This window comes from Orbicella faveolata, unplaced genomic scaffold, assembly GCF_042242905.1.
Source record: "Orbicella faveolata isolate gen_17 unplaced genomic scaffold, um_ofav_v1 contig_2, whole genome shotgun sequence".
Taxonomy (NCBI): Eukaryota; Metazoa; Cnidaria; class Anthozoa; order Scleractinia; family Merulinidae; genus Orbicella; species Orbicella faveolata.
In genome coordinates, this window is record NW_028301547.1 from 7,158,595 (window position 1) to 7,184,768 (window position 26,174).

General features: G+C 41.5%; 1 protein-coding gene across 6 annotated transcripts; it reads left to right on the forward strand.

The window, feature by feature from the left end:
- The first annotated feature begins 5,711 nt into the window (after window positions 1-5,711).
- Window positions 5,712-25,154, forward strand: LOC110042791 (uncharacterized). Of its 6 annotated transcripts, XR_016207117.1 has the most exons (10): window positions 5,712-5,833; window positions 6,018-6,078; window positions 12,968-13,028; window positions 14,720-14,775; window positions 16,157-20,709; window positions 21,454-21,504; window positions 23,576-23,625; window positions 23,917-23,940; window positions 24,259-24,400; window positions 24,529-25,154. XR_016207117.1 is itself a non-coding variant. In XM_089289249.1 (9 exons), exons 5-9 carry the CDS (start codon window positions 16,208-16,210, stop codon window positions 24,282-24,284), a joined length of 4,653 nt encoding a protein of 1,550 aa, XP_089145375.1. In that variant the 5' UTR covers window positions 5,712-5,833; window positions 6,018-6,078; window positions 12,968-13,028; window positions 14,720-14,775; window positions 16,157-16,207; the 3' UTR covers window positions 24,285-25,154. The 6 variants fall into 6 exon arrangements, 5 of the variants coding, with proteins under 5 accessions (XP_089145375.1, XP_089145376.1, XP_089145377.1 ...); XM_089289249.1 differs by having other exon boundaries at window positions 24,259-25,154; XM_089289250.1 differs by lacking the exon at window positions 23,917-23,940 and having other exon boundaries at window positions 24,259-25,154.
- Window positions 25,155-26,174: the final 1,020 nt, after the last annotated feature.

The following is a 26,174-nucleotide window of genomic DNA, read 5'->3' on the forward strand; positions in this document are numbered from 1 at the left end:
CTCCTTTGCGCACAGTCAACGGCCCTTTTTCTGGTGGAAGGTACTTTTTTTCGGGTGGCGTGTCGCTCTGTGCAGCCTTCCACTCTTTCAGTTTTCGAGATCCACATAGCCACAGAAGAAGGGCAACACCACCAAGCCCAAAAACAAGTCCAACCGCTTCCACAACACCAAAAACAGCAGACATTGTCGCATTGGCTGCACCGACAATTCTATCGGTTTTTTCTCGCACAGCGTTGCTATTTTTCTCTATGCTCTGCAGGATTCCATCTTTCGTTTCTTCGACTCCCACTTCCAACCCACGCAAATCTGCACCGATGTCTTCCACATCTTGGAAATGGCTTTCTTGCAACCCCAACAAAAGATCCATATTTTTTTGCTAGTCGTGCACATTGTCCAAGACACATTGTCCGATTTTTTTCTTAGCATTTGCATAGTATTTATTTTCTTTGCATTGCACAACATTTGTGTACTAGAGGGGGAATTGCTGCACAAACAAACAAGACACCAGTTGTTTCCATTTGGAATTATGCACAAACAAGACACTAGTTGTTTCCATTTGGGATTCTGCACATACTGCTATATTTGCAAACATGCCTCCTGCAAAAAAGCTTTGTGCCGAAGAAATTCGAGAAATCGTTGCCGCGCGGGGAAAGGAGTCGCCCGCATCGATGCGGGAGCGCTTCGGGTTTGGCACAACAAAGCTATACAGAATTTGGAAAGAAGCCGCTGCAATCGAACCGAAACAAGCTGTCGAAACAAAAACAGAGCAAACTAGCGAGCTTTTGTACCAGATCTTGGATCTTGGGCTTGGTGGTGTTGCCCTTCTTCTGTGGCTATGTGGATCTCGAAAACTGAAAGAGTGGAAGGCTGCACAGAGCGACACGCCACCCGAAAAAAAGTACCTTCCACCAGAAAAAGGGCCGTTGACTGTGCGCAAAGGAGTTCGTGCGATGGAGTAGAATAGAAAGTGTCGCAGCGCTTGGAGAGAAGCAACACAAGTATATACACAATGGAACTTGTTCGAAAAGAAGGACAGCTTCCACGTTTCCGATTCGAACAATTCCGTGCATGCGAGAAAAAATACCAGCAGCTGGAAGAAAAAAAGGTTTGCTGGAAGGATTGGTCCGCTCTTTGCGAGTTTGTCTCTTCGTTGGAAAACAAATCGGCGCACATTGTAGGCCATATCGACTCGGAGATAGCGAAAAAATGGTTGGATTGGAATCTTGGAGAACTCTTTGTTGTTGCTTGCGATGGAGACTTTGTTTTCTGCTTCGAAGGCGGAACTATTGTTCCCGTGTAGAAGGCTACGCTAGGGCAACTCTGCGGCACTTTCTCTTGCTCGGTGTTGTCTTCTCCTCGCCAAGCAAGCAACGCAATGGGGTTTTTCTTTTTTCTAGCGCCTCGATGCCGCCCATCGCCGCTATCTCTTTTTCCAGAAAGACTCCATGTGTTGGAGTTTCTTCGTCTGTTGCCTGTTCCTCATCTTCTCCGAGCGGGAGCAAGAACAGAATGGTCCGCAAGGAGTTTCGAAAGGTTGTAGTAGCGAAACGTTTGCATATGTACTCCCCTTGCGGCAAGTCTGTTGTTTTTTTCGTCGTTTTGTTTTCCGGTGCGCAAATTTTCTGCAGACAGTTTTTGGCCAATTCCCCACGAAGGGCTTCGTACTCCTCGCATTTGGATCCTAGATCCCGCAAGAATGCAAGTCTTCCGCTGTCTGGTGCGGATACCACTTGGATGGGGTTCTACACGATGGTTTTTCCTTCCCAGTTTTGGAAACTTCTCGAAGGTTCGATGCGCAACTCCAACCCTCCAAGTTTTTCGAAACCGGAGGAAGACTCTAGCCAGAAAAGCTGCCGACCAAAGTTGTCTTTCTCGTCCGAACGGAAGCGGTCCACACACCCTAGAAGGATTTTTTGCAAACCCTTTGTCGCCCAAACAGCAACTGCCGCTTCTTTTCCATGCCGCAATACAACACGGACTTTGTCTTCTTTGCCTCGAAAACCTAGGACATCCCATTTTCTGCCTGCTGGCAATTCCACAACTTTTTGTGTCCTCCCCAGACAGAGTGCCAATCACTGTTGCACGAATCTCCCAGCTTTTCGCTTCGATTTTTTTCTTCGTCTCGACGTACTTTCGCAGGTTGGCAATTTCCGCTTCTCGAGCCTTTGCCGCTTCCTCCTCTTTTTTTCGCTGTTTTTCTTCTCTTTGCCAATTCTCTCGTTTCCACTCCTCGACTGTGCTGGCGTACCGAAGCTCTGCAAGAACTTTTTCTCTGTTTCTTGTCGAAAGTGCGAATATTTTGCGCTGTTCCGCGATTTTTTGTATTTCTTGGAGCTTGTATTTCGAAGAATCGTTGCCGATTGCGTGGCATTTTTTGTCCCGCCATTCGCACACAATTTTGTCTGTTGGCGGTAGAAGCGTCGACGGGTCGCCCCCGTTTGGGTGGAGCTGTGTTGGTTTTTTGCTCGCGGAGAGAATTGTGCGAGCGTTTTCGTCTTTCGTGTAGCAACGGAGCGAGCCTAGCTCCACCCCTTCTTCGTCTGCGGCTAGGATGTCTACCCGAAAAATTGGACAATTCCGAAAGCCAAAGTCCCCCGCTGCCCACAAGATAGCTTTTTCCCACTTTGCTTCGTCTCGCACTTTCGCTGGTGCGGGGTGTACGTGGATCCCCGAAATTCTTCCTGTCCCTGTGTGCGCATACCAGCCGACAAAAGTATGTCCTTGCGGTCTGTCTGCGAGAACCAGACACCGATCCAGGCTTTCGGCGAGGTTTTGCCACTGTTTGCTGGGGGGTTGGACCACGAAGAGGCCGTCCTCCTCGTCTTCGGTGGAAACTTGCTCCAAGACTTTCTCGATGTAGTCTGTGGCTTTCTTGCTCGAAAGTTCGTTTTGTGGGCATGCGTACAGAGAGATTTCGATGCGTGTGCATCCTCGGGCTTGCACGTCCGGGTGTAGGAAGGTTTGGCGGAGGTGTGGGTTGGGGCAGTCGGCGTAGTCTGCCAGATGGCCGCCAACAGGTTCGCGGATTTCTCCTGCCTCGAAATTCGATACGACTTTGTTGTATATTTTTGTGCGTGCTGTGCGCCCTTCCGCGGTGGTGGATATCCAGGTGCAGACGTGCTCCCCGACGGTGTTTGTGTTTTCTAGAATTGTCGGCTCGTTTTCGCCGATTGCCGCGCAGAAATCCCTCGCCTTTCGAAAACAAAGGTTGCCCACAAACGCTTTGCGGTCCAGAACTCCAGAAAAATCCTGTGTGTAGTCGATGCTGTAGATTCCGTAGCCATAGCCCTCCAGGCATTTTTCGAAAACATGTAGACCGCTGTGCATCTCCTCCAGAGGGACTTCGGAAACATCGCATTTCGCCACGAAATACCGGGCAATCTCTTTTTGCGGGTGGATTTCTTTCCATTTTCTATTTGCCTTGTAGAGCGTGTCTCTCTCGATTCTCGCAATTGTTGCGCGAATTGTGCTGCTTCTCGCGTCTCCAGCCGCGACCGTGTGCACAAGGGCCGTCTGCATGTAGCCTCGTTTCCCCAGGGCTCTTTCCAAAGCATTCCCGATACTTGTCACCACTAGTTTTGCCGCCCCCTTCTTCCCACTTGTACAAGAGAGTTTTCCTTTCTGGAAGACACACTCCTCTCGAGAAAGGTAGCCAAATACGAATATATCGTCTACGAACGCCGGGAGACCCTCCAACGGGCGCAAATTCGTGCGACCGAGGTTCCCGGCCAGATAGTCTACCTTGGAAATGTCGGACAATAGGTTGCTTTCGTACGCGTTTTCCAGAAGAAGGTGCGTTGCAACGGATTTTTCACACCGGAGGCCCATGCTTCGGAAGGTTTGTTTTGTCGCTGTATTTGCTGTGTCTGCGCTTCCGAAGGTTTGTTTTGCTGCGTCTTCGTCTGCTGCTGTGTCTGCTGTGTCTGCTGTGTCTGCGCTTCCGAAGGCTTGTTTTGTCGCTGTATTTGCTGCGTCTGCGCTTCCGAAGGTTTGTTTTGCTGTGTCTTCGTCTGCTGCTGCTGCATCTGCGCTTTCGAAGGTTTGTTTTGTCGCTGTATTTGCTGCGTCGTCGTCTGCTGCTGCGTCTTCGCTTTCGAAGGTTTGTTTTGCTGTGTCTTCGTGTGCTGCTGCATCTTGTTCGCTTTCGAAGGTTTGTTTTTTTGTCGCTATGTTTGCTGCGTCTTCGTCTGCTGCTGCGTCTTCGCTTTCGAAGGTTTGTTTTGTCGCTGTATTTGCTGGGCCTTTGGCTGCTACTACATCGTCGTCTTCGACTGCTTCTGCTGCGTCTTTGGCTCTTGGCAAAAATAGAGCAACAACATTGGCAGGTTGGAGAACTATTGTTGTGTTGTCGAAATCCACAAGTTTTTGTTGCAAAACCATGTTTGTTCTGTTTTTGTATCTATTGTCTAATTGGGTGCACTTTCGACAACCGAAAATTTGTTCTCCCCAAAAAGCAAATACCTGCATCCGTTTGCAGCCAAAAGATGTGTCCTTTCTCCAAAAATGGTTGTCGAAAAATTGGTTGCCGAAAAAAAAAAAATGCGCACTTATAAGTTGTAATCCGAACTAAGCTTGTGAGGTTCGGACTTAAAGGTGGGGGCTGTAAAACGAGGAAAAACTTCTTCCTCTGCGAAACGTTATTTGTCTGACTCCCTATATACTACTGGGCGTGCCTGCACGCGCAGCCTTTGTCACGCAATCTTGTTAACTATTTGCAAATCCCCCCTAGATCTAAAAAAGACAAGTTTATATTTCACATTAACCGACATGTAACCACACAGCCCTAAGTTTCTTGAAGCTTGGGTTTGTTTTTCTATGGATAGATCGGTTTTCAATTGAACATCGTCAAATTGCCAAAAATAAAGTAATTTTTGTGGCTAATCACAAAAGACAGAGATAATCGAGTGAACCAGTCAAAACTCGAACCAAACACCTGAGGTTGACTTTGGATGACAAGGTGGCGTGACTTTCTTTGAATGACGAAAGCAGTTCACATTTTCTTTAGTTTTGCTTTACTGCTTTGCGCATGTGCACATCCCAAGTGGCTTGACACGGATGCGCATTTTCATCCTCTTCTAAAACAGTGTGTTCCAGTCTCTCGGTCAGTGGGAACGATTGAAAAAGCGGGCGAGAAACGAGCGGGGTTTTGTCTCCCGCTCGGTTTTTCAATCGTCCCCACTGACGGAGAGCCTGGAACAGACTACAAAACCATCCACGCAACGCCTATGGTTACATCCGTGGAAGAACTAGATATCACGTCTAAAATAACTTGCGAGGGATTACCTTAGGAGTAAGGACCTTATTGGAACAACTTTCTTACTCTTAATTCTCTCTTGTGTCTGAATAGGTTAGTAAGGATGACGAATAATTCACAGTTCACATGTCTTAAGCTATCCTATTCCGGTCTTGGACAGTCGTTAGCTGATAGCCCGTTTAGGTAACATTGACTGGAGGTGTCATGGTGTTACATGCACACAGCTGGAGCACATTTTCATCTCCACGTAAACAATCACGCAACACCCATGGTTACATCCATGGAAGAATTAAATAGCAAAATTGGAAAGAAAAGGCCCTTGCTGGACTAACTCTTTTAAACTTCATCCTCTCTTATACACTTTTTATGTAAAATAGCTTGGTTAGGATGATTATTAATCCACAGTTCAGAAGTCCATTCCAGATTGTACGGCTGGAGTGCGCTAAGCCTTCTGGGACATTCTTGAGCTTGATCAATTCTCAGGTGAAAGCTTGAGTTGTGACGGTACGTTCTTGTAGACATCACTTTTCCTTTCTTAAGGAGTGAAATTCAGGAACAATCAAGTTATTTTGCTGCGTGGTTAGTTTATAAACATTCATTTGAAAATTTTCTGGCAGTGCGGTTGTATTTCTTTAGTTTAGAACGACTCGTTGATCTATGTAGAACGCTAAGACCACTTCCGCTTTCGAAATTGCTTTGCTTGCAATTCATATGCTTTGTAAGAAACTTTTATCATTTATTAGCGTTCTTGTCATCTTCACAGGTCCCAGACCGTGGGATTTCGAGTGAAGATGTGATGTTTCATCGATTAATTTTTATTTCAGGTAAGTATGTTAGGAAAAGTATGGATTAGGGTCCAGTGAAACCCAGGGTGTCTGAGTGAAACCTATCGATCGATTTTCCTAAAGCAGCGCCCTGACCTAAGACATGAGATTCTTATACATCAGTCCTCTTAGTAATGATAAATGTCATCTCAACATAGTCTATATACATGTATAGTACCAGTTGACTAAATGAAATACTGTCTTGATTTCTTACCCTTTAATCAACAAGCATTGCAATACTGATACAATTGCTCAACTATGAAGCTTCAACGTTGTTAAAAAATTACAGAAATGGCAATCCTATTTCGTCCATCTCCGCCCCCCCCCCCCCTCCCAGACCCTTCGCTAACCCAGCCTAGACTGGCTGTACAGATGATTTCTTGCCGTACACAGCCGATGGGAGCCCCGATGGGGGCCCCGATGGGAAACACGACTTCAACAAAATAGCGTACTATGAAGACACAAAATAGTCCTCGGTTGAATTACAACGACACAAATTCAGACACATTTAGGTCAGGGCCTTTAACATGATACCAAAACTGTCCCGCAAAGTTGTTAGATCACCTTAAGGCCAAAATGCGTCGCAATGACAATTCACGAGGATAGACCGCATTGATCGAGGGAATGATTTCTTTGATGACTTTAGCGGCCATGTTTGCGTGTTTACCGATTGGTCATTAATAGACCAATGCCAATCTATGCCAATTAAGTAACAGGAAATCGATTCACATCGATTCATCAAATGCATTAAATTGAATTGATTTTCTGGTCATCAGTTTCAACAGATGTTCGTGTCCAAATGCCCGACTTTTACTCAAATATTTTTTGCTATGGACTGAATGTTTTCTCCAGCCTGTGAAAACATTTGCATTGTTTGTTTGGTTTGTTCCGTTTCCATTGTTAGACATACATAGACATAGACATACTTTATTTAACGTGGACAAGTACACACTGGATCGTTTCTATTGTTTGCAATGTTTCTATCGTACGTTTCGTTTTTATGGTACATTCGTATCGTCTCTAGCCTGCGAACGCAGACATATTTCCGGCTGTTGCTTGTCTCCGCCAAAAATAACGTCTGCAAACCCGAGCCAGGAAATGAAATTTCTGTGACGTAGGAATTTTAAGCCAATCATAGTTTAGCTCAAGTAGCCCCAGAACTACTGCGCGAGGTATTCATTGCAAGGAGCACTCGAGTTTTTTTCTGACTATCTTGGAATCTGATTGGCCAAAGAGAAACTAAAGTCATTACGTCACAGAAATCGTTTCCTGGCTCAGGTTTGCAGACGTTATTTTTGGCGGAGACAAGCAACAGCTGGAAGTACGCCTGCGTTCACAGGCTATATCGTTTCTATCGTTCGTTTGATTTCTAGAGATACCGCGTATTCAAATTTAAAAATGTGCAAATTAGCGAAGTGATGATAAAATAAACAGCTCAACTAAGTGTAAGTTTTGAAAGATATATCAGCCAATTTATATCAGAAATGTTTGATTCTTTGTAATGAGATTTGGGTAGATGTGATCCACAATATGAGCTGAACAATTTTGTTACCACGGCAGCATACTGGGTTCCAGACCACCCAAATAAAGGCTTTTCTGACCACCTTTCCATTTTGATATTTGCCATTGGATCCTCATCTGCATAATCAATAATTTCTGCAAACATATATTTTATGTTATGTTGAGTTCAATTCATGGCCTTGTTTAATATTTTTGTAGCTGAAAATCACTAATATTATTGGAATCAGGTTGAAAGGGACTGAAAAGAGTGTATTGCCATGGGAATAGATTTTTTATACCCATAGATCAATGTATTGTTAGCCTATCAATGGTCTCTGCTGCAAATTGAGCCTTATTTATAAAATACTTGATATAATATTGGGTTGAGTGTATGATGTTATCAGCCCTCTCGTTGGCATATTTTACACATTTTTCAAACTTATTTAATATCTCTGGATCTAATGCAGATATTTGTGAATGGTAAACTGCGTTTTTTAACTTTTGTGGAATTCTTAATGATTGTGCAATATTGCTGAAGCTGACTTTAAATTAAGTCTCTACACTTTTCTTCCAGACGAGCATACAGAAGCCTTATATGGAGTGTGTGTATTGTCACGCAATAAATAATAAAATCAAAAACCATTCGGTGGATAAAGTCATGAAACTGTGATATTATAGATGATAAATAAAGAAGACAGTTCTCCAAGTTTAAGGTGTGTGCATTGTCTCAAAGTTGAGATATTTGTCAAAATGTTCTGTGCAAAATTATAGATCCTTGTATGGAGCTGACATCTTGGAGGACCTCCTTAGTCCTCCAATATGGCAGCTAGAAAATAGTGTAAAATCTGGAACTTACTTTGGCAATCTACATGTAGACAACTGATTATGTGAACCGAACTAAAAAACATTTGCAAAAGCACTTTTCCTAATACTCTAACTCCTAAAATGGCTAAAAATCAGGAGATAAGTGTATATTTTTCGACAAATGCGATCTTAGCTTCATGTCATGCACCACCATAACTCCGAAATTCAAAATGTGTTGGTTTCCAAATGAAGGATGCTATTGAGCTGGAAAGTTGTAAACAGATATAAATTTAGTACCTCTTATGCCTGATGAAGACAAAACCTTTAAGGGCTCTTTAGTTTTGGATTTGAGAATTTGATGACATCATGTGCACACACTCTATATAACAAGATTGGGTTATTCCAAAAAAAATCCACATCTCCTGACAGATGGGCACATTTTTCAACCCTCCTCCCCTCCCACCTGGATTTCCTGGAGCACTAGACCCCCTCCTGCAAGAATTTCCAAGGCAAAAGGCCCCCCCCCCTCCCGACTGGATTTCCAAAAAAATTACTTACCTTAAATTTACTTTTTTGCAGTATAATTCTATGCACAATCATGTCCAGAATATGCTCTTGTGTACTTTCTAAAGCTTTAACAAAAATTAAGCTTACAATTATTCTGTAGAACTGAATCAAAAAAGTTAAATAGCCGGAAAACATTTTTGGACTTTTAGGTTTTTGAAAACATGTGACTTGTTTCTTACGCAGCGCAAAATATGTCTCCAAATTTATAACGATAAGACTTTCGGTACTTAAATTAAATATCTTACCTCTGAGCTGCCCTTCTAATAGGGCGCAGGAAAAAAATTGTGCAGAATTTTGGAGGCAAATTGTGTGGGAAAACACTTCCATTGACTGCGTGGGATTGTGCGGATTGTGCAATCTTTTGATGAACAAAAGTTCAATTTCAAGTGTTCTTGCCAAGTGCTACAGCAAGGAAATTCTGCATTGACAATAGTTTAGCCCAGTGTATTTCCCTAGAAGTTCAAAGACACCTAGCAATCGCCAATTATTTTGGCAAACTGTGTCTGATTAACTCGGTGAAACAAAATCATGTTGCGTAACACTACTTAAGTCAACGCGTATGAAACCATAATAGAATGCTGTATCTTCCATTATAAATAAGTACCTTTTAAAAATATTCCTACCTTGATTCAATAAAAGTATGTAGCTTGAATATTCCTTCATAAACTGCATCACATTTTGCAAATTCTCCAAAGTTATCCATGAAAACGCAACTAATGTAATTTTATGCAAATTAAGTGTAAATGTAAATCTATGTTCGCTGGAGCACTTTGATCACGGGAAGTCTACGTCAAGAGATTTCTTGTTTGTTTTGAAAGGCAAATAGCCTGAAAAGTTCATAAGAATCTCTACTAACAATAGAAAAGCTGTTTTATTTAAATGTTCAAGCAAACTTTCAAGTATTGTGCGGGATTTTGTGGCCTGCGAACACAGACGTATTTCCAACAGTCACTTGTATTTCGCAGGTTTTGGAGAATTGTGCATTATATATATTGCGAACAAGAGCCTGTAGCCATGCTTACCATTTGAAAAATGTTCTGCTCTTGCGGATTTACACAACTGTATGAAGACCATACAAGAGCCGTGAATTTTGAAACTCTTTCCAATGATGGCTATTTCTGTCGACAGTTACGCTCAGCAGCGTGCTGAGCCTGGGTACAACAATACAAATAGTGTCAGGTGTTACACACTCGTAGCGAACTTTCTTCATGTTTGTCCCTGCGGGTTTACTGTAATCATGGAATAACTTGTGTAGGTATAAAACTTGAAAACATGATTTGATGTACACGTCTTTTGCTAAAATAATAAACGCACATGGAAGATGTGTCCAAAGAGTAAATTGGAACATGAAATGGAATGCAGAAAATGACACTTTGAATACTGAAAGTTATATTGATCTTAATTCACTTGTTAAATGCGCTTACCAAGAAAGTTAAGGTCTGTTGAGTGATTGATGGAAAGATTTACGATCTTTTCATCAAAATAGTTCTGTTGATGTTGAACTCGCCTAGCAACCAAGTTAAACAAAGTCTGTTGATTGATCATTAAAAAGCTTTCGGAGAACCCTACAAAAGGAGAGAAGCGTTTTAAAAACAAAATGGCTTTATAGAAGTTTTTAATAGCAAATGCTGTAAGATAAGCTGTGTCACAGAATGCGTTAAACTTCAAAGTTAACAACGCACGTCAATCATTGATCGAAACACAGCTTTGAAAATTGTGAACCACTCAAATGCCAAGAACAGTCCATGTTTGCTTTTAAACATGACTCTGTTAACACTTTTCATCGATACTTTCTTTCATGTATATAGTGTACAGACATTGCTAACATGGTTGCTGTAGGTTAGGAAGTTTTCATATGGGTCTTGAATTCCAGTAGCAAGCTACTCTGCCTGATATCATTGGGAATCTGAGAGTTCCATAGACTGGGTGTTACAAAAGAGAAACACCTACATGTATGGCCATACCTTACTAGCTTGACAGGTGGTACATTCAATAAGTTTTTAGAGGAAGATCGCAAATTTCTGGTTGGTACAAAGGGCTCTAGCAGTTCAGTAATGTAGCAAGGGGCCTGGCCGTTGAACGCTTTATATGTCAGAAGTAATATCTTGTAATCAATGCGCTTGCCAACGGGGAGACACTAGTGTAGCAGATTTTTTTTCTTGGATTTTTTTCCCTTAATGAAGAGGGAAAATTTGTTAAAAACTTATGAGTCTTCTTGAGTGGGCAGAAAAGATGGCTGTAAGTTGAACTAATTAAGATCTGAATAGAGGGGGTAAGTTTCTAAAGAAACTGTGGTGCAGCATCGGTGGGGAGTATAACAAGATAGTTTGGTGTCATCAACTGGGTTGATAATGTGAATTTGCCACAGACTGTAAAGAGATTCAAAAGCTGACGCTCCGACAAAGGGCTAACACTCGAAACATCAGCTTTCGAATCTCTTTACGGTGGCCAATTCACATTATCAACCCAGTTGATCAAACCAAATTATCTACTTAAGATCTGACATTTTGTGTTTATTTGGTAAGGGAAATTTGATTTTTATCAGGGAAAAGTCAGGAAAAAGTCACTCAGGAAATTTTTAAAAGTGAGGTCTGTGGCAGCCATATTGCTAAGTTGCCTTGGCCACATGTAACATTTGCCTAACTCAAGAATTCTGGGTTTAACTTGGCGAGGGATAGCATATTTTGTTCTAAAAAATGACACAGATTTTATCCTACCTGGCGACAGCGATCAAAGAACGAGTTGCCAAACGTGGGCGACCCATTTTTGGCACCAAATTAAAGGCTTGGAGACACAACATGTTTCATCTTTTTCACTTTTTACAATCTGATTATTTGGAGTTATATTAGTCCCATTTTGTGAATCTTCAGTGCTGCCACCAATCAGAAAAGATGACCAAATTCAATGCCTTTTGTGGCCTGTTGACATGCATTTGATGTCAGGACAGTACAGGTTTTCCACCTGCTGAATCCTGATTGGTCAATTAAAATTACAGGCGCACCTGCTGTATGCAAGGCTGCTGTACATTGCTTGTAGTCTGCATAACAGATACATGTCAACTTCATCAATTTGGCTAATACGTTGTACACATTTTTCACCTTACAGTTAATAGACTGCTGCCAGCCAGTCTTTTTCCTAGTCACCAAACACTGTAACAGTGTTCCGCTGCAAATGCAGAAGCAAAATGGTGGTATGGAAAAGGATTGTGTCTCATCCCAATCCCCTCTCACCTCATCTCTGTCAAATTTTGGGCAAAAATCAGACTGGCAGCATTTCTTTCAACAATTAAATCCAATATGAATTAAAAGTCTTTTATAAAGACAAGTGATTCTAAAGATTTTTTCTTGGACTAAGTGTTGTCAGTGTTAGATGAAATTTGTTGCTATGGGCAAGTGGCAGCATTTAACCGTGAAAAGCTTGGCAAAATGTGCGAGATTTCACTTATGGTGTCATCTATGTTTCTGTGCCTTTATGACTGATAAAAATTAGCCAATAAGGGTGTATGAATTCTTGTTTGCAGTGTCTCTATTTCATTTTAAGCAAAAAAACCAGACTGGCAGCAGTCTATTAACAATTAAATCCAATTTGAATTAAAACTCATTGTCAGTGATAAATAATTGTAAGGATTTTTTTCTTGGACTATGAGTTAGTTTAGTCCTGTGTAGATGTAATATTTGTTACTATGGTGTATTGGCAACTAAGAGCACTTAAAACATGTGAAAAGTTTGGCAAAGTTTTCAAGATTTGCGCTTTAAGGACATCATCTGTGAATATCTGTACCTTTATTAATGATAACAATTAGCCAATGAGGATGTATGAAATCTGTCAGCTAAATGTAATTTAAACCTAGACATGATGATAGATGCGAATGTAGCCATAACACTACTGGGAAAAAAGACCTGAATAAATTTTCATGTCTGCATTTAATTGCTACCGTTCGACTTCTATAATTACTTCTGTATGTAATTTAAACCATTTTTGCATCTAATTTTATAATTTATATTTAATTCTTATACAGGTCTCAAGGTGTGGATGTCCAAGTCAGGATGTGAATATTAACATGTTACCTCTAGTTTCTGGTAAGAATCGATAATGATAATGATATATGAATCTGTCAGTTTATTTGTGATTGGACCAAATTAAATAATTTAATCAGTTTTATTATGTAATTTGTTTGAACAATGTAAAGTTGTCATTAACAGTCCAAATGTCACTCAAATCATGGGCAGAACCCAACTGATGAATTAATGAATTACATGTACAGCAGGGTGGGAGTGGCATTAAATCAGTTTGATTTGGCAATGTCATTTAGGTATGACAAGCAACATTACATTTGGCAGGGTCTGTCCAATTATGCGACATTGGAGCAGTTGCCTATTCATAAACCGTTACTTGTTTGTGGCAAACCTTATGTTAATGCTGCACGCAATAGGAAAGACACCATTTAAGTGGGAGAAAGGTGTGGGGATAAGAGTTGTCCTGGACCCGAGAGCTGCCTGCCACGTGCCAGGCCAGTACTCGGGGCTAGTGTCAGCGAGTGGCATATAAGACTGTGAGATGGGAGTCATGGCGCACAGAGGCAGGGTGGGGTGTACCTATGCCAAGCTCCTGGAGGGATGATAGCAAGGGAAGTGGATGTGACCACCGTTTCTCACCCAAGCTAAGTATATATAGAAAATACATAATGTCTATATAAGGTAACAAAATCGAAGCAGATAAAACGTAGGCGCCTATGTAAAGAGCTACACCTAAGAATGGTAACCCCTGGAAATGCGAGATGAAAGCGGAGGGTGGGAGGGGAAATAAACGTTTGAGTCAAGCAAGAAGCTGAATTGTGAGTGGAGATCGACTGCGATTGGTGTACTCGAGCATGAACAAAGTGAAACTACTTGGAGCTGATTGGCTGGTGATCTGAAAGCACGTGTGGATCAATCTTTTGATTGGCTGAAAACAGTGGGGTGGGAAATCGATTGCCGGAAAAACACCTAGGCATGGAGCGCAAGGATCTATTGAGCTAAACATTAACTCCAGTTTAGGCTTTGGCCAAAACAGCCATTTGAATTACTCATTGCAATATCATGGGTGACAAAATACTCCTTAATTTTGGCACAAAATGTCAGTGTTAATTTACAATGCACATGTGAAATTACAAAATTGCCATGGCAATCTGAATGTTTGGCACAAAATTTCTTAATACAATGGACAAGTGAAAAACCCACAAAATGTTGTGAGACACTTAATAGTGTAATTTTGTCACCCATAAGTTATTAAAAGGTAATCAAATAGTATACTTGTGAAACTTAGAAATAATTTGACTTAAGTGTTGTTGAAATTTGACTATTAGAATTTTGACAAAATATGTTTGAAATCATTACATATTAACTAATTTCACTCGCCACCATTTGATTACCCATAGGGCATACAAATATACTTTTAAATGGTCAACAGTCTGATTTTGGCAATCTACACCATGCCAGTGACTGTCAGAAAGTAAGAGAATTTATGCCTTCCCCTCCCCCCCCCCCCCCCCCTTCCCCTCTGGCCTTCTACTCCCACCAACAGACAGAAACTCATTACATTGTATGGCATCTGAGGCTAAAGTTTTGCAAGCGTTAATTAAGAGGTGGGGTGGGGGTCGGGGTGGGGATGTTATAATAAGCTGTTGCTGGATTATTTGGATATTTACTTGAATTGCATAGACTTGTATTATGAAAATAAATAAGGTATTGATAAGTCATTGATTAACTTGTAATATTTTTTTCTTTGGCAGATGCAGAAAGGGACACTAAAGTACTCACAATGAGATTTCTTGGGGAGGATGGTAAGGTACAGTTGACAAAAAACTTAACTTTTTTATTATTTTATAGTAAATCTGATTAAGAGTAAATTTCTTTTAGAGTATCAAGGTATCCCTTCATGCCATCGTGGCAAATAAGGCCTGCACACCCTACAGCCAACCAGCTTTCTCAGCTGTTGTGCTGCACACCACACCCCAGCACTTTCCTTCTCCCTCTCTACTATCCTCGTCCATGTTTTCATGGGTCTGGCCCATCTGGTGTCCAAGCTAAATTATTTTTAAACTCATCGCTAATTGATGAGCTTGGGAAAGGTGCCTTAGGGATGGTGGAGCCGAGATATGAGCCTCGAGTAGAGCATACAGGTATCAATGACAACCCAGAGAGCGGCAACCACCAGGCACCGTCACACTGACAGAGTCAGCAGAGATACTTTCCACCCCATATACTTACTGTCACCAGCGAAAGGGAGGGAGGTGAGGGAGCAAAAGCACTCAACAGGCAAGAATGGCACTCAAAGGCAAACTGCATGATCTTGCACAACTAGCAAGCAAAACACGTAAGCCCTGCAAAACCCCGTATGAGACCCCACCGAGTATGATCGCCCTGAGAGACCGCTGACCATCATTGGCTCGACTCAAACTTTGCCTAAATTACATTTAGCCCCATTATATATTTATTAGGTTTTTTATATTATTTGAATGTTATATTTTGATGTTGGCAGGCTTGTTATTTTATAGAAGTCACACGTGATAAATATACAGGACCCCTATAGATACCAGCCTAGTGTTGAAAGGGCCACCCAGCACAATCAAAGATGGCGTGAATTGACCTTGAAACAAAAAAGAAAGGAATGTGTTCTTTCAGCCCTGAACAAATGTCACACCCTCAAAAGACTGTTGAAATAGTGAAGGATAATTTATCACTGAACTTGTTTGAATTCATATTTGCTGTTCATCCATCATAAAGCCCCCACCCCACCCCATTCGCAGGGAATATGGGGTCTATATATTTCAAGTACATTACTGTGGTGGGCAGGGCTTAGTGTGGCGTACTTGATAAATGATTCTTACTGTGTATGAATTCGTGCCTGGATAGCCTCGGTAAAATATGCACAGTTGATACAGTATGACATTTATTGATTTGGTTGTAAAGGAGAGTTCTGACGGGGGCTTCAATAAGAGAATGAACTTAATAAATTTTTTGCTCTATAAAAGAGGGTGTTGGCTGTCACTTATTTGAGAAGGAGGGCTATATTTATTTAATATAATAGTAGATTTTTGGCATTTGTTTTGGTCAAACATCATAGCACACAGTATTTGTTACATCAAACCCCACTTTCGCCCCCTGTGATGGCAAAGTTAAACACTGATAAAAAATCAAAAATGAACTGCTTGTCATATCACACACAGGTACTGTATGGAGATTCATGTAAACCTGTCTGAAATGTACTTTGAATCAAGATGGCAGCTGCTGCACCTTCACCCTTGGCCAGCTCTGTAGAGAAGACAAATGGAGCCAAGCTGAGCAGACTTCTCATTGATGGTGGAACGACAGTTCTGAGGAACGTGTTTGATGGTTTTCATCCTCCTGCAAACCTAACAGCTGACCTCAACGCCAACCGTCTGATCTTAAACAATCTGTTCAAGAAAAAGGTTTTACATAAACCTCAGTGGGATATACTGTTCCCACCTGGTGGAGCCACACCAGATTCTAGCACCTTTGATATCACGCTTCTCTTTCTTCTTCTGACCAACATTTGTGGACTATCCCCTCCCCCCTCAGGGTGGCACAAACCACCACCTTCAAGTGACAGCTCTCGTGAGGCTAACCTTGCTCGCATTAAGCTGTATCGTAATGAGCTGTATGGCCACGTGACATCGACCGGCGTCAAAACAGCTGAATTTAACATCAAATGGCAGGAAATCAGTGCTGTTCTTGTTACTCTTGGACTAAATCCAGCAGAGGTGGACAGATTAAAGGCAGCACCTTGTGGGGAAGATTATATCAGCGCTGTAATCGAGTGGGTTAAAAGTGACGAGGAGATAAAGTCACAACTGGCAGATGTACGGAAGACCCAACATGAAGCGCGACAGAGGCAAGAGGAAGACCACAAAACTCTTCAGGATACACACGAGGCAGTTGAAGATGTACGACAGATCCACCAAGATACGCACCAAGTGGTTAAGGAAATGTGGATAACACAGCAAGAGGTACACCAAAAACAAGAAGAAGATCACAGAACTCTGCTAGATACACACCAGGCAGTTGAAGATGTACGACAGATCCACAAAGATACACACCAGGCAGTTGAAGAAGTGGTAAAAACACAAAAAAAGACTCTTGAAACACTACAAGAAGTCAACGAGAAGGTTGAAAAAACGAAAGAAAAAAGTAACGAAGACGAAGACGATGAAATTCTCAGACAACTAGCAGAGGTTAACTCCCAGAAAGTTATCGAAGATCACGCAGAAGAATACCAAGAGGGAACACGTGTATTTTTCTTTGAAAGCGTCGAGAAATGGTTAGATGACAGAAGTTCTCCAAACCGAGTAATGGTGATCAGTGGAAATGCAGGAATGGGCAAATCTGTGATCGCGGCTGTTATTTGTAAAAGAATGCAGGAGGCTGGCAGACTGTCAGGGAGTCACTTTTGTCAGCATGACAAAGCACGTTACAGAAATCCCAAGGTGATGCTTCAGTCTTTGGCTTGTCAACTGTCTTATTCCTTGCCAGAATACAAGGACGCTCTTGTGAAAACGCTCTCCAGAAATCTGGGTGTAGAGCTCAACAATATGGAAGTCAAGGACCTCTTTGATTTGCTGTTTGACGAAGTTCTAAGCAAGTTGGAAGACCCGGGCAGGAACATTCTCTTGGTAGTAGACGCACTCGACGAAAGTGAATATGAAGGACGTAATGAGCTGCTGGATGTTATTTCCAATCACTTCATAAAGCTTCCAGGTTGGATTCGATTTTTAGTTACGACCCGACCAGAGATAAACATTGCGGACAGTCTTGAAAGTTTCAAACCTCTTCAGCTGGAGCCAAACGATGCAGAGAACTTAATGGACATAAAGCTGTTATTTGAAAAGCAACTAAGCGATGTGATTCCACAGGACCATCAAGAAACCATCATAAATGAACTTGTTAAAAAGTCCGAAGGACTCATTTTGTATGCTTATTTGCTTGTACATTTCATCAAAGAGAATGTCTCACTTCTCACTCCTGAACAGCTGGACAGCACTTTAACCTCGGGTATTTCATCTGTTTACCAAACATATTTTCAACGTCTGGAAACGGAGCTTTGCAAAGAGCTGAAGATCAAAGAAGAACAGTTTTTAATTTTCCTGAGTGCTCTCACAGCTGCAAGAGAACCGTTGTTGCTTGACTTCGTCAGTAAATTGATGCTTCCGGGTACAAGTTCTTCAGCTGATCGGCGGAAAGTGAGGAAGGCGATCGTCTGTATTTCAACACTTTTACCTGTACGAGATGACCGTATTCACTTCTTTCACAAGTCCGTTAAGGACTGGTTGACTGATACCTCTTGTTATGGGCAGCACGACTTCACAGTGGATGAGACAGAAGGCCATCGAATCCTTTCCGAACTCTGCACTCACGAACTTGATGATATTAAGCGGAAAGGTGTTCGTAGTACACAGTTCAGTAGCGCTGCAAAGTACGCCCTGCAACATGGCGTACAGCACATGCTACATTTGGTAGAAGATGCTAGAGCGTGTGAGGTAGTAATGAAGTATGTGGTAGACTTAGAGCTCGTGTATGCAAAACTGTGTGTATCCAGTGCAGGAGCATCTGAAGATATTTTATCGATTCAAAAACAGAAAATATTTCAAGTGCTCTCTGAAGACACTAAGGGTAGATTGAATGCCTTAATGTTCCTATTACGAAAGTACTACGACAAATTTAGAAATCATCCTGACCAATTTTTCCAAACTGTGCTGAATGAGGGAGGAACAGCACTATCTCCTTTGGCATCGAACCTGTTGCACGCCAAATATCCAGAAAAAGCGTACATGGAATTCGTTCACAAGCAGACGCAGCGGGGAGCTCTCATAGCGCATTTTCAATGTTCATCTGAAGTGGCTTGTTTTGATGTTTCACCACAGTCAGACTACATGGTGTGTGAATGCAGAGACGGAACGATACAGCTGTGGTCGCTTCGTACTGGTAAGCAAGTTTGGGTACGTCCTGTGATTGTTGCAAAAGATTGCTGGAGTAATGTTGGAGCATTTAGGGAGTCGCCATCTTCACATGTCTTTTCATGTTACCGCTCAGTTGTTTTCCACCCTGAAGAGAACATTGTCTTACCAGGAGTCCTTAGCCATGCCTATACTTTTGACGGAGATCTGAAAGCATTGTTTCCGCAAAGCCTGTGCCGTTTCACAGTTTGTTCAATTTCAGGAGACAAGACCACGATGCTGACTGATTGCCCAGACGACGCAAAATGCATTATTATGTGGAGTCTGAAAAATGGTACAGAGATTACTCGGACTACCAGAAATGATGATGTTTTATCTTTTGCGTGGTCACCAGATGGAAGGCTGCTGGCTATTTCCCATTTAACGGGTTTAACCTGTTTTGTTGATGTCAGGGATGGATTTAGAACAGTAGGAGAACACCATTTTGAAAACTATGAAGTTTGTGGAATGATTACGTTCTCACCTGACTGTCGATCTGTCTTTTGTTTTTGTAGCGCAACTGGTCAGTTTTTTCGATCGTATCGTTTGAATGTCAATATAGCGGAACACCCCAGCTGTACTCAGTTAGATGATTTTCGTAGCTTGTCGGCTTTGCAATTGGAATCACCCAGTGTGGCTGGCTTTTTGTTAGGAGATCCTCTTACCTGCTGGGATTGGTCGTTTCATTTTGTGTTAGATACGCTATCAGTATTAAGAGGTAATCCCTTTCGTACTTTCGTAGAGATGTTGAATATAAGTGGACCACGGAGAAATGGTTCTTACGAAGTACTTCCTCCTTTCCGGGTTTCGCCCCTACCGTCGATTATACCAGAACCACGTTTTAGCAAGACGAGAAACGTCGCATTTTCCTTGACTGGAGAGACGATTTATGTTGTCAGTGATGATGAAAGGTACAGAACAGCTACGGCTTGGGACGTTTTAAGGGAGAAACCCGTTGGCCAGGTCGGTGTATTCATGTATTCATGTCTTGAAGCTCGCATGAAAGAAGGTGTCATACTATCAACAGCAAATGGTTGTCTTGAGATGTGGAATTTTGAATTGTCAAACTGCATCCGACGCTGGCCTGACTTGGTTCAACCCAGGATATTCACACAGATACATGTAGTCCCCATATCAGAAGAGCGGATGGCGTTAAGTAGTGGAAACATAGTGATCATCCTGAATACCACAACCTCAGAGATCGTGTCGATTCCAGTTGATCGTGGATATTTTCTCACATGTAACAGCAAATGTCAGCTGTTAACCTGCAGCTCCGATTCATTTCAGTTGTTAGATGGACAAATTACTCTCTGGAAAACCCATTTCCGTACCCCCGGGAGAAGTTTTCTCCGTCCCCTAAGCGGAGATTTTCTCCAGGCAGATTCCATCGGAGCGTTTTCACTTTCTGAACAGTTTGTTGTCATTTTTGCCGAAACAGAAGAGGGTGACCGAGGAATGTACGTCCTTGATGCATTTTCAGGAGGGGTATTACGTATTTTATGCCAAGGCGTTGATATTTGTGATTTCCAATTTGTCAGTGACGAAGAATGTGTTATCCTCTCCAAGGCTGTCTCAGGTTCTACTCTTCAACTACTTAACGTTGAGTCTGGTGACCTGTTGAGTGTAATCGACCTGGAAGGAGAAATGTTTCATTTCGCAGTCTGTCCTCGTAAACGCCTGGTCGCCATTCACCGAATTGACTCTTACCGCGGACTTAAACTTATCCAGGTGCATTTGCCCCGAGATAAAGACAGCAGGAAGAACAAAAGGTAAGCTGTGAACGAGCATATTGGAATTCAATAACTCATACATTGCATTACCCAGTATCTGTTGTTTTACTTCGAGCTCATGTGCAGACCACAAGTTGCGTGTATTTTATATCTTATGATACATTTTTCACTGGATTTTAAATTAAACATTTTTAAGAAAGGTGTGTTATTTTATCACTCCAGTCGATCAACGTGGAATCTTAGTGCGATTTCGAGTATCACTGATTTGGTGTTACGTAAACCATTGTTGCTTGGCAATTGTGTTTTGTTGTTGAAATTTTCACTCTCAGCCCGTCATCAGTAATTGCAACAGAATAGGTTAAATGTCGCGAAGGAGAGAGATTTTGAAGAAGCACAAAATCACTTGGAAACAGGCCTGTTTGTTTGTCAGTTTGTTTTTGGGATTTCAGTGTTACTTCAGTTATGGGTTACTAGAGCGGTTTTCACTTGAATACCGCAAGTTTTTGGGATTTTCTTTGGTTTAACTCATTTGCACATTTTTCTTACCGCGCTTCGTATCGGCTACATCTATCTTCGTATCTGATTGGAGTTTTGATTGGTTCACTGGATTGTCTGTGTTCTTTGTGATCTGTGTGAGTGATCACTTTCGTTTTGGTTTTACGACACTCAATTGATAAGCCGCTCTAAACTCTCTTTATACAACTTGACTTAAAACTATTATTCATAGGATACAATGACAAATGCTTTCTTGTGTTGAAGGCTCTTTGTTATTATTTTTAACAGGATGCTGGCCAACGCGCCACAGATCAAAAAGAGCTCAGGAAATAAGAGACGGTATGCTGTTAGTGTAGAATTTTTAGGGGCTTTTCATCCAATCAAGTTTCAAGCTCAAGCCTATTGTTCGCTCAATTATTTATTAAATTTTATATTTCTTGGTCCTTTTTTGTTGGCTACTTAATGCGTGCAAGCTGGATTTTCATAGTCTGTTACATGCTCTCTAGCAGAAAGCTAAAATATTAAACTTACGTCTTAGCGAAATTGCAATTAGTAATCACGTGACTCGTTTAGACCAATCGCACGCGAGCGAAAATATTTGCTGGATTATAACGACAGTTATTGGCATTTCCTTTCGTTTGTCTCATTTGCATACTTACTTCTACCGCTCTTCGCATCGGCTACATGCATACAAAAAGGGACTGAAACAACAAAATTATCCAAAAAAAAAAAAAAACCTGACAATATTGATTACGTGAAAGCCAGATTTAAACGAAAAGAATGCAATGATGACGGAAAGAATGTGCGCACAAACGGAAAAAGTAACAAAAGAATTAAATGCAGCCATGCGGCGGCAACACAAGTTTCAAGCGCAACCCTGTTGTTCATTAAATTTTTATTTGAAATTTTATATTTCTCGGTTCTTTCTTGTTGACTACATAATGCATGCGAACTGGATTTCCTTGGTCTGTTACATGCTCTCTAAGAGAAAGTTAAAATATTAAACTCACGTCTTGGCGAAATTGCAGATAATAATCACGTCACTCATTTAGACCAATCGCACGGGAGCGATAATATTTGATGGATTATAACGACAGTTATTGACATTTGCGTTGGTTTAAGGTGGCTGGTACCAGTTTTCTCGCGCGGGGAGTAGATCACCATCGTGCGTCACGCGTGAGTAACACGCACGATAGAGGCACGAGATTTAAAACCCGAAAGACCAAACAAATATGGCGTAGCGCGGCTTTTTCATGCAAGGTCACTTTTGTAGTGTTGGAGACGAAATTCGCACATAAAGGAGGCTTTACCTGCTAGAACAACTTGAGTCAATTGTGTATATTTAAGGAAAACTGTTTCGGGAATTCAAAGTTTCCCAAATTTCAAAGGCAACTCGATCGATCGTGACAGCCACCGGGAGCTTATAAAGGACTCGCAAAACATAGCAAATCTACCCAGAATTTGTATAGAAATCTTACAGAGTATGCCCAGGAGGTTGTCTTTAACGACAACTACAACTGTAAATGATGTTTTAGCAGCAAACAAAACAAAACTCTTGTTCCGAGCCCGCTCGCCCGCACGGGCAGACGAAGCAGTCAGCGGTAGTCAAAACAGCTCATGAGCAACTGTTGATCTTATAAAGTCTGGATTTTCGAATGCGTGTCTACGCGCGTGGGAATAACGGAACTCGCGAGGGCTTTTACATAAAAAGAAGCCCGGTGACCCCTTCTTTTTATTGTTTTAATATAATATTATCATCGAGAAGAAACGTCAGAAAAAAAAATTCTACGGAAGGAAATTTGCACTTTGTGCAAATTGTCGTTTTTCGAAGTTTACAAGAAATCGGCTGCGTAAAACTATTTTAAAATTGTTGTGCATTTTCATTTTCAGATGCCAAAAGTTATTGATTTCAAAAAAAACTCGGGGTCACCGGGTTAATTTTTTAGTTATTAGTGACGTAAGCGAAAAATCAGGTCTGGAAAATCCTTTTGGAATGTTGCCATGGTAACTGCTGACCACAAAATAACAGCTGGTTTAGGTCAAGTATAAATTATGTAATCCAAACCTACAAAAATATTACAGTGGCCTTGGTCTGCCTTTTTGTTCTATTCTTACAAAGTTATGAGCCGTCAAAAACCTGAAAACTGGTACGGGCCACCTTAACTCATTTGCACAATTTTTTTTTTACCACTCTTCGCATCGGCTACATGTATTTGTTTCGAGTTTTGATTGGTTCACTGGATTGTCTGTCTCCTTTGTGATCTGTGTGAGTGATTACTTTGGATTTGGACACTCAATTTAAAACTGCTCTTAACTCTCTTTATACAACTTGACTTAAAACTATTATTCATAGGATGGAGTGACAACCTCTTTCTGCTGTTAAAGGCTCTTTGTTATTATTTTTAACAAGATGCCGGCCAACACACCACAGGTCGAAAGGAGCTCAGGAAATAGGAGACGGTATGCTGTTAGTGTAGACTATTTAGGGGCATTTTATCCAATCAAGTTTCAAGCTCAAGCCTATTGTTCACTCAAGGTTTTTTTTTTAGATTAATTATTTCTTGGTTCTTTCTTTTTGACTACTTAATGCATGCAAGCTGGATTTTCATGGTCTCTTACATGCTTTCTAGCAGAAAGCTAAAATATTAAACTCACGTTTTAGCGAAATTGCGGATGGTAAAGTCCATGCCCCTATCCACACCCTGCCATGGGTATAATGCCCTTTTTGTTTTGATTTCTTGAATGCTTCAGGAAACGTGGACAATACCAGACAAGGTACGTCATGCCTAAAACATAACCTTTCCTCGTTCCCAGGACTTGGGGACTGTTAACGAGATTGAACATCACCATTGAGCGTAAACGTTTTGATCTTTGTTGCTTGTGCTCAGGTAGATAACTCACGTGTGCTAAAGCTGTTTTTGAGTGATGTTCTTTAAAAATGCCCTTTATTTTGATAATTTGGATAAAAATTGCACGGGCCTGCCTCTCCCCCACCCCACCCCTTGTTGTTGTTTTTTATCAAATAGTTTTGTGAGTACTATTTTCATGATTGCCTCTTGTGCTAATGTCTTCAATGTGCGTATCTTTTTTCAGATGCATGCTTGTGTAGTGATGGCTGAATGACGTCGCTGCTTGAATATTACGACTGTGCACAACCTTTGCATGTTACGTCCGAGCCTGCGGGACAGACTGTTTCCGGTCACAGCGGAGAGCGTATGGAAGGAGTGAGTAGTGGGTACGAACCTCGCGTTTCTTGTTTCAAGAAGAAGTACACCTAGAGTTTACCGTCGTTATGACCCCAGCAAACCTCACCCTACGTTCCATGGACTCTCCTCACAATTTACCATGTCATTGATTTTAAAGGAAGACGCTGGAGCAGGCTCAAAACAAGCATTGGACTACACGGCTTCCTAACAAGGGCTGCATTATAACTGAACACGTCAAAGATAAAACTAGAATCTTTTCTCGATACTATGACAGAAAACGTTCAAAACAGCAACAAATATGAACACAGTTGTAGAATAAATCACCGCCTACTTAGTAAACTTTAAAATAAGTTCAATAACTCGGGAACACAGCTTGCTGGAAGTAACCTCTCTTCCAAGTCATTGCTTCAAATAGGTCTAAAACAATTCGTTCCCGTTGGGGCTGACTCTTTTGTTAAACTATGCGACATATTTTACGATGTTAAACTCAGTAGCAAGAGCAATTATTATCTTAGTTAAATTTGAGTAGTGTTCAAGGCTATCTTTGTAAATAGTGGATGCGACCCAATTTAGTGTCCAGTTTACCTTGAGCAGCATCTCAAGTCAGTTGTATATACTCGGAGAAAACTTGGCACGTTTTTTGACTTCGTAAATTAGATAAGATTTTTTTACTTCTAGAGTTAGCAGTAAAGACGTAATCAGCATGTGAACCACCATGCTTTGCGATCTTTTCTATGTAGTTCCCACCATGTTGTTTAGATATTAAAAGCAAGTAAGAAGCGACATCGCCTCCTTTATAGCTCGCGGCTATTACAATTTGATGGTTTGAAATTATCATTCTACCCTGCTACGGTTGCAAATTGGGTAACGATTCGCCTTACAGCCCTTTTAGGGCCTTGAAGTTTGTTTTTTGTCCTATGTTCACGCGTGACTATTGGCTCATTAAACATCGCAGGTATCACGACTTGGAAATTGCACTGGATGCACGAAATATCCTCGAATTGATTACTAGATGTATTTTATATAATTAACGTGGTTTTTAGGTTTACGGGTGCTTCGTGAAGGCATCAACTGAACCTTGGAAACGATTGGGGTTATATGTATCTAATCGTATTCTTTTGGTACGCTTCGGCTCGAGGTTCCTATTTTGGCGAGACGTAGTCGAGCCAAAATACCCGTGGCGAGACCAAACAAGCTTGACATGCCACCAAAACGTACCAAAAGGATACGAAAAGGGTACGATTAGGTATTTACCGCACCCAAATTGAGCTAAATGTCCATCATAGTGTAGCCATATCAGGTCAGTGACTTGATAGATAGTAGCCACGGCTACTGATTGGCTAATTGCGAATTTGGGTACAAACCAAAATTTAGATCCTTCTGATCTGATATCATTAGCGACTATCTAGCGTAAACGACCGCACAGGCTTGCCGTTTGGGTGGTCGGTTCACGTGAGGGTACACTTCAGTTGTTTAGACAAATGTCCCACAAAAGCACAAAAGCGTACGAGACAATGCCGATTGGTATTATGGGTATTGCATAGTTGATCATTGCTTGGTTGAGGTTCACGGTGTTTCGGCAAGAAGGACAGAGAAAGCATGAATACTCGTGTTCATGCTGTTTCGTTCTATCACGCTGAAACACCTCGAACTTCAATCAAGCAACAGTAAACCACCATTACCCATAATACCTTTCGACATTGTTACATAAGCTTTGCAGAACAAACTTTCTCAAAACGGCTGATATATGAAATGGTCACAAAATAATTGCCCATAATTTTGCAAGTTAATCACTAGTGCATG

What these genes read in the sequence shown, in the direction of transcription:
- LOC110042791 (XM_089289249.1), top strand. Translation starts at nt 16,208, where the DNA reads ATGGCAGCTGCTGCACCTTCACCCTTGGCCAGCTCTGTAGAGAAGACA. An exon ending in GACAGCAGGAAGAACAAAAG is followed by an intron (nt 20,710 to 21,453) that starts GTAAGCTGTGAA and finishes TATTTTTAACAG; the next exon opens with GATGCTGGCCAACGCGCCAC. An exon ending in AGCTCAGGAAATAGGAGACG is followed by an intron (nt 23,626 to 23,916) that starts GTATGCTGTTAG and finishes TGAATGCTTCAG; the next exon opens with GAAACGTGGACAATACCAGA.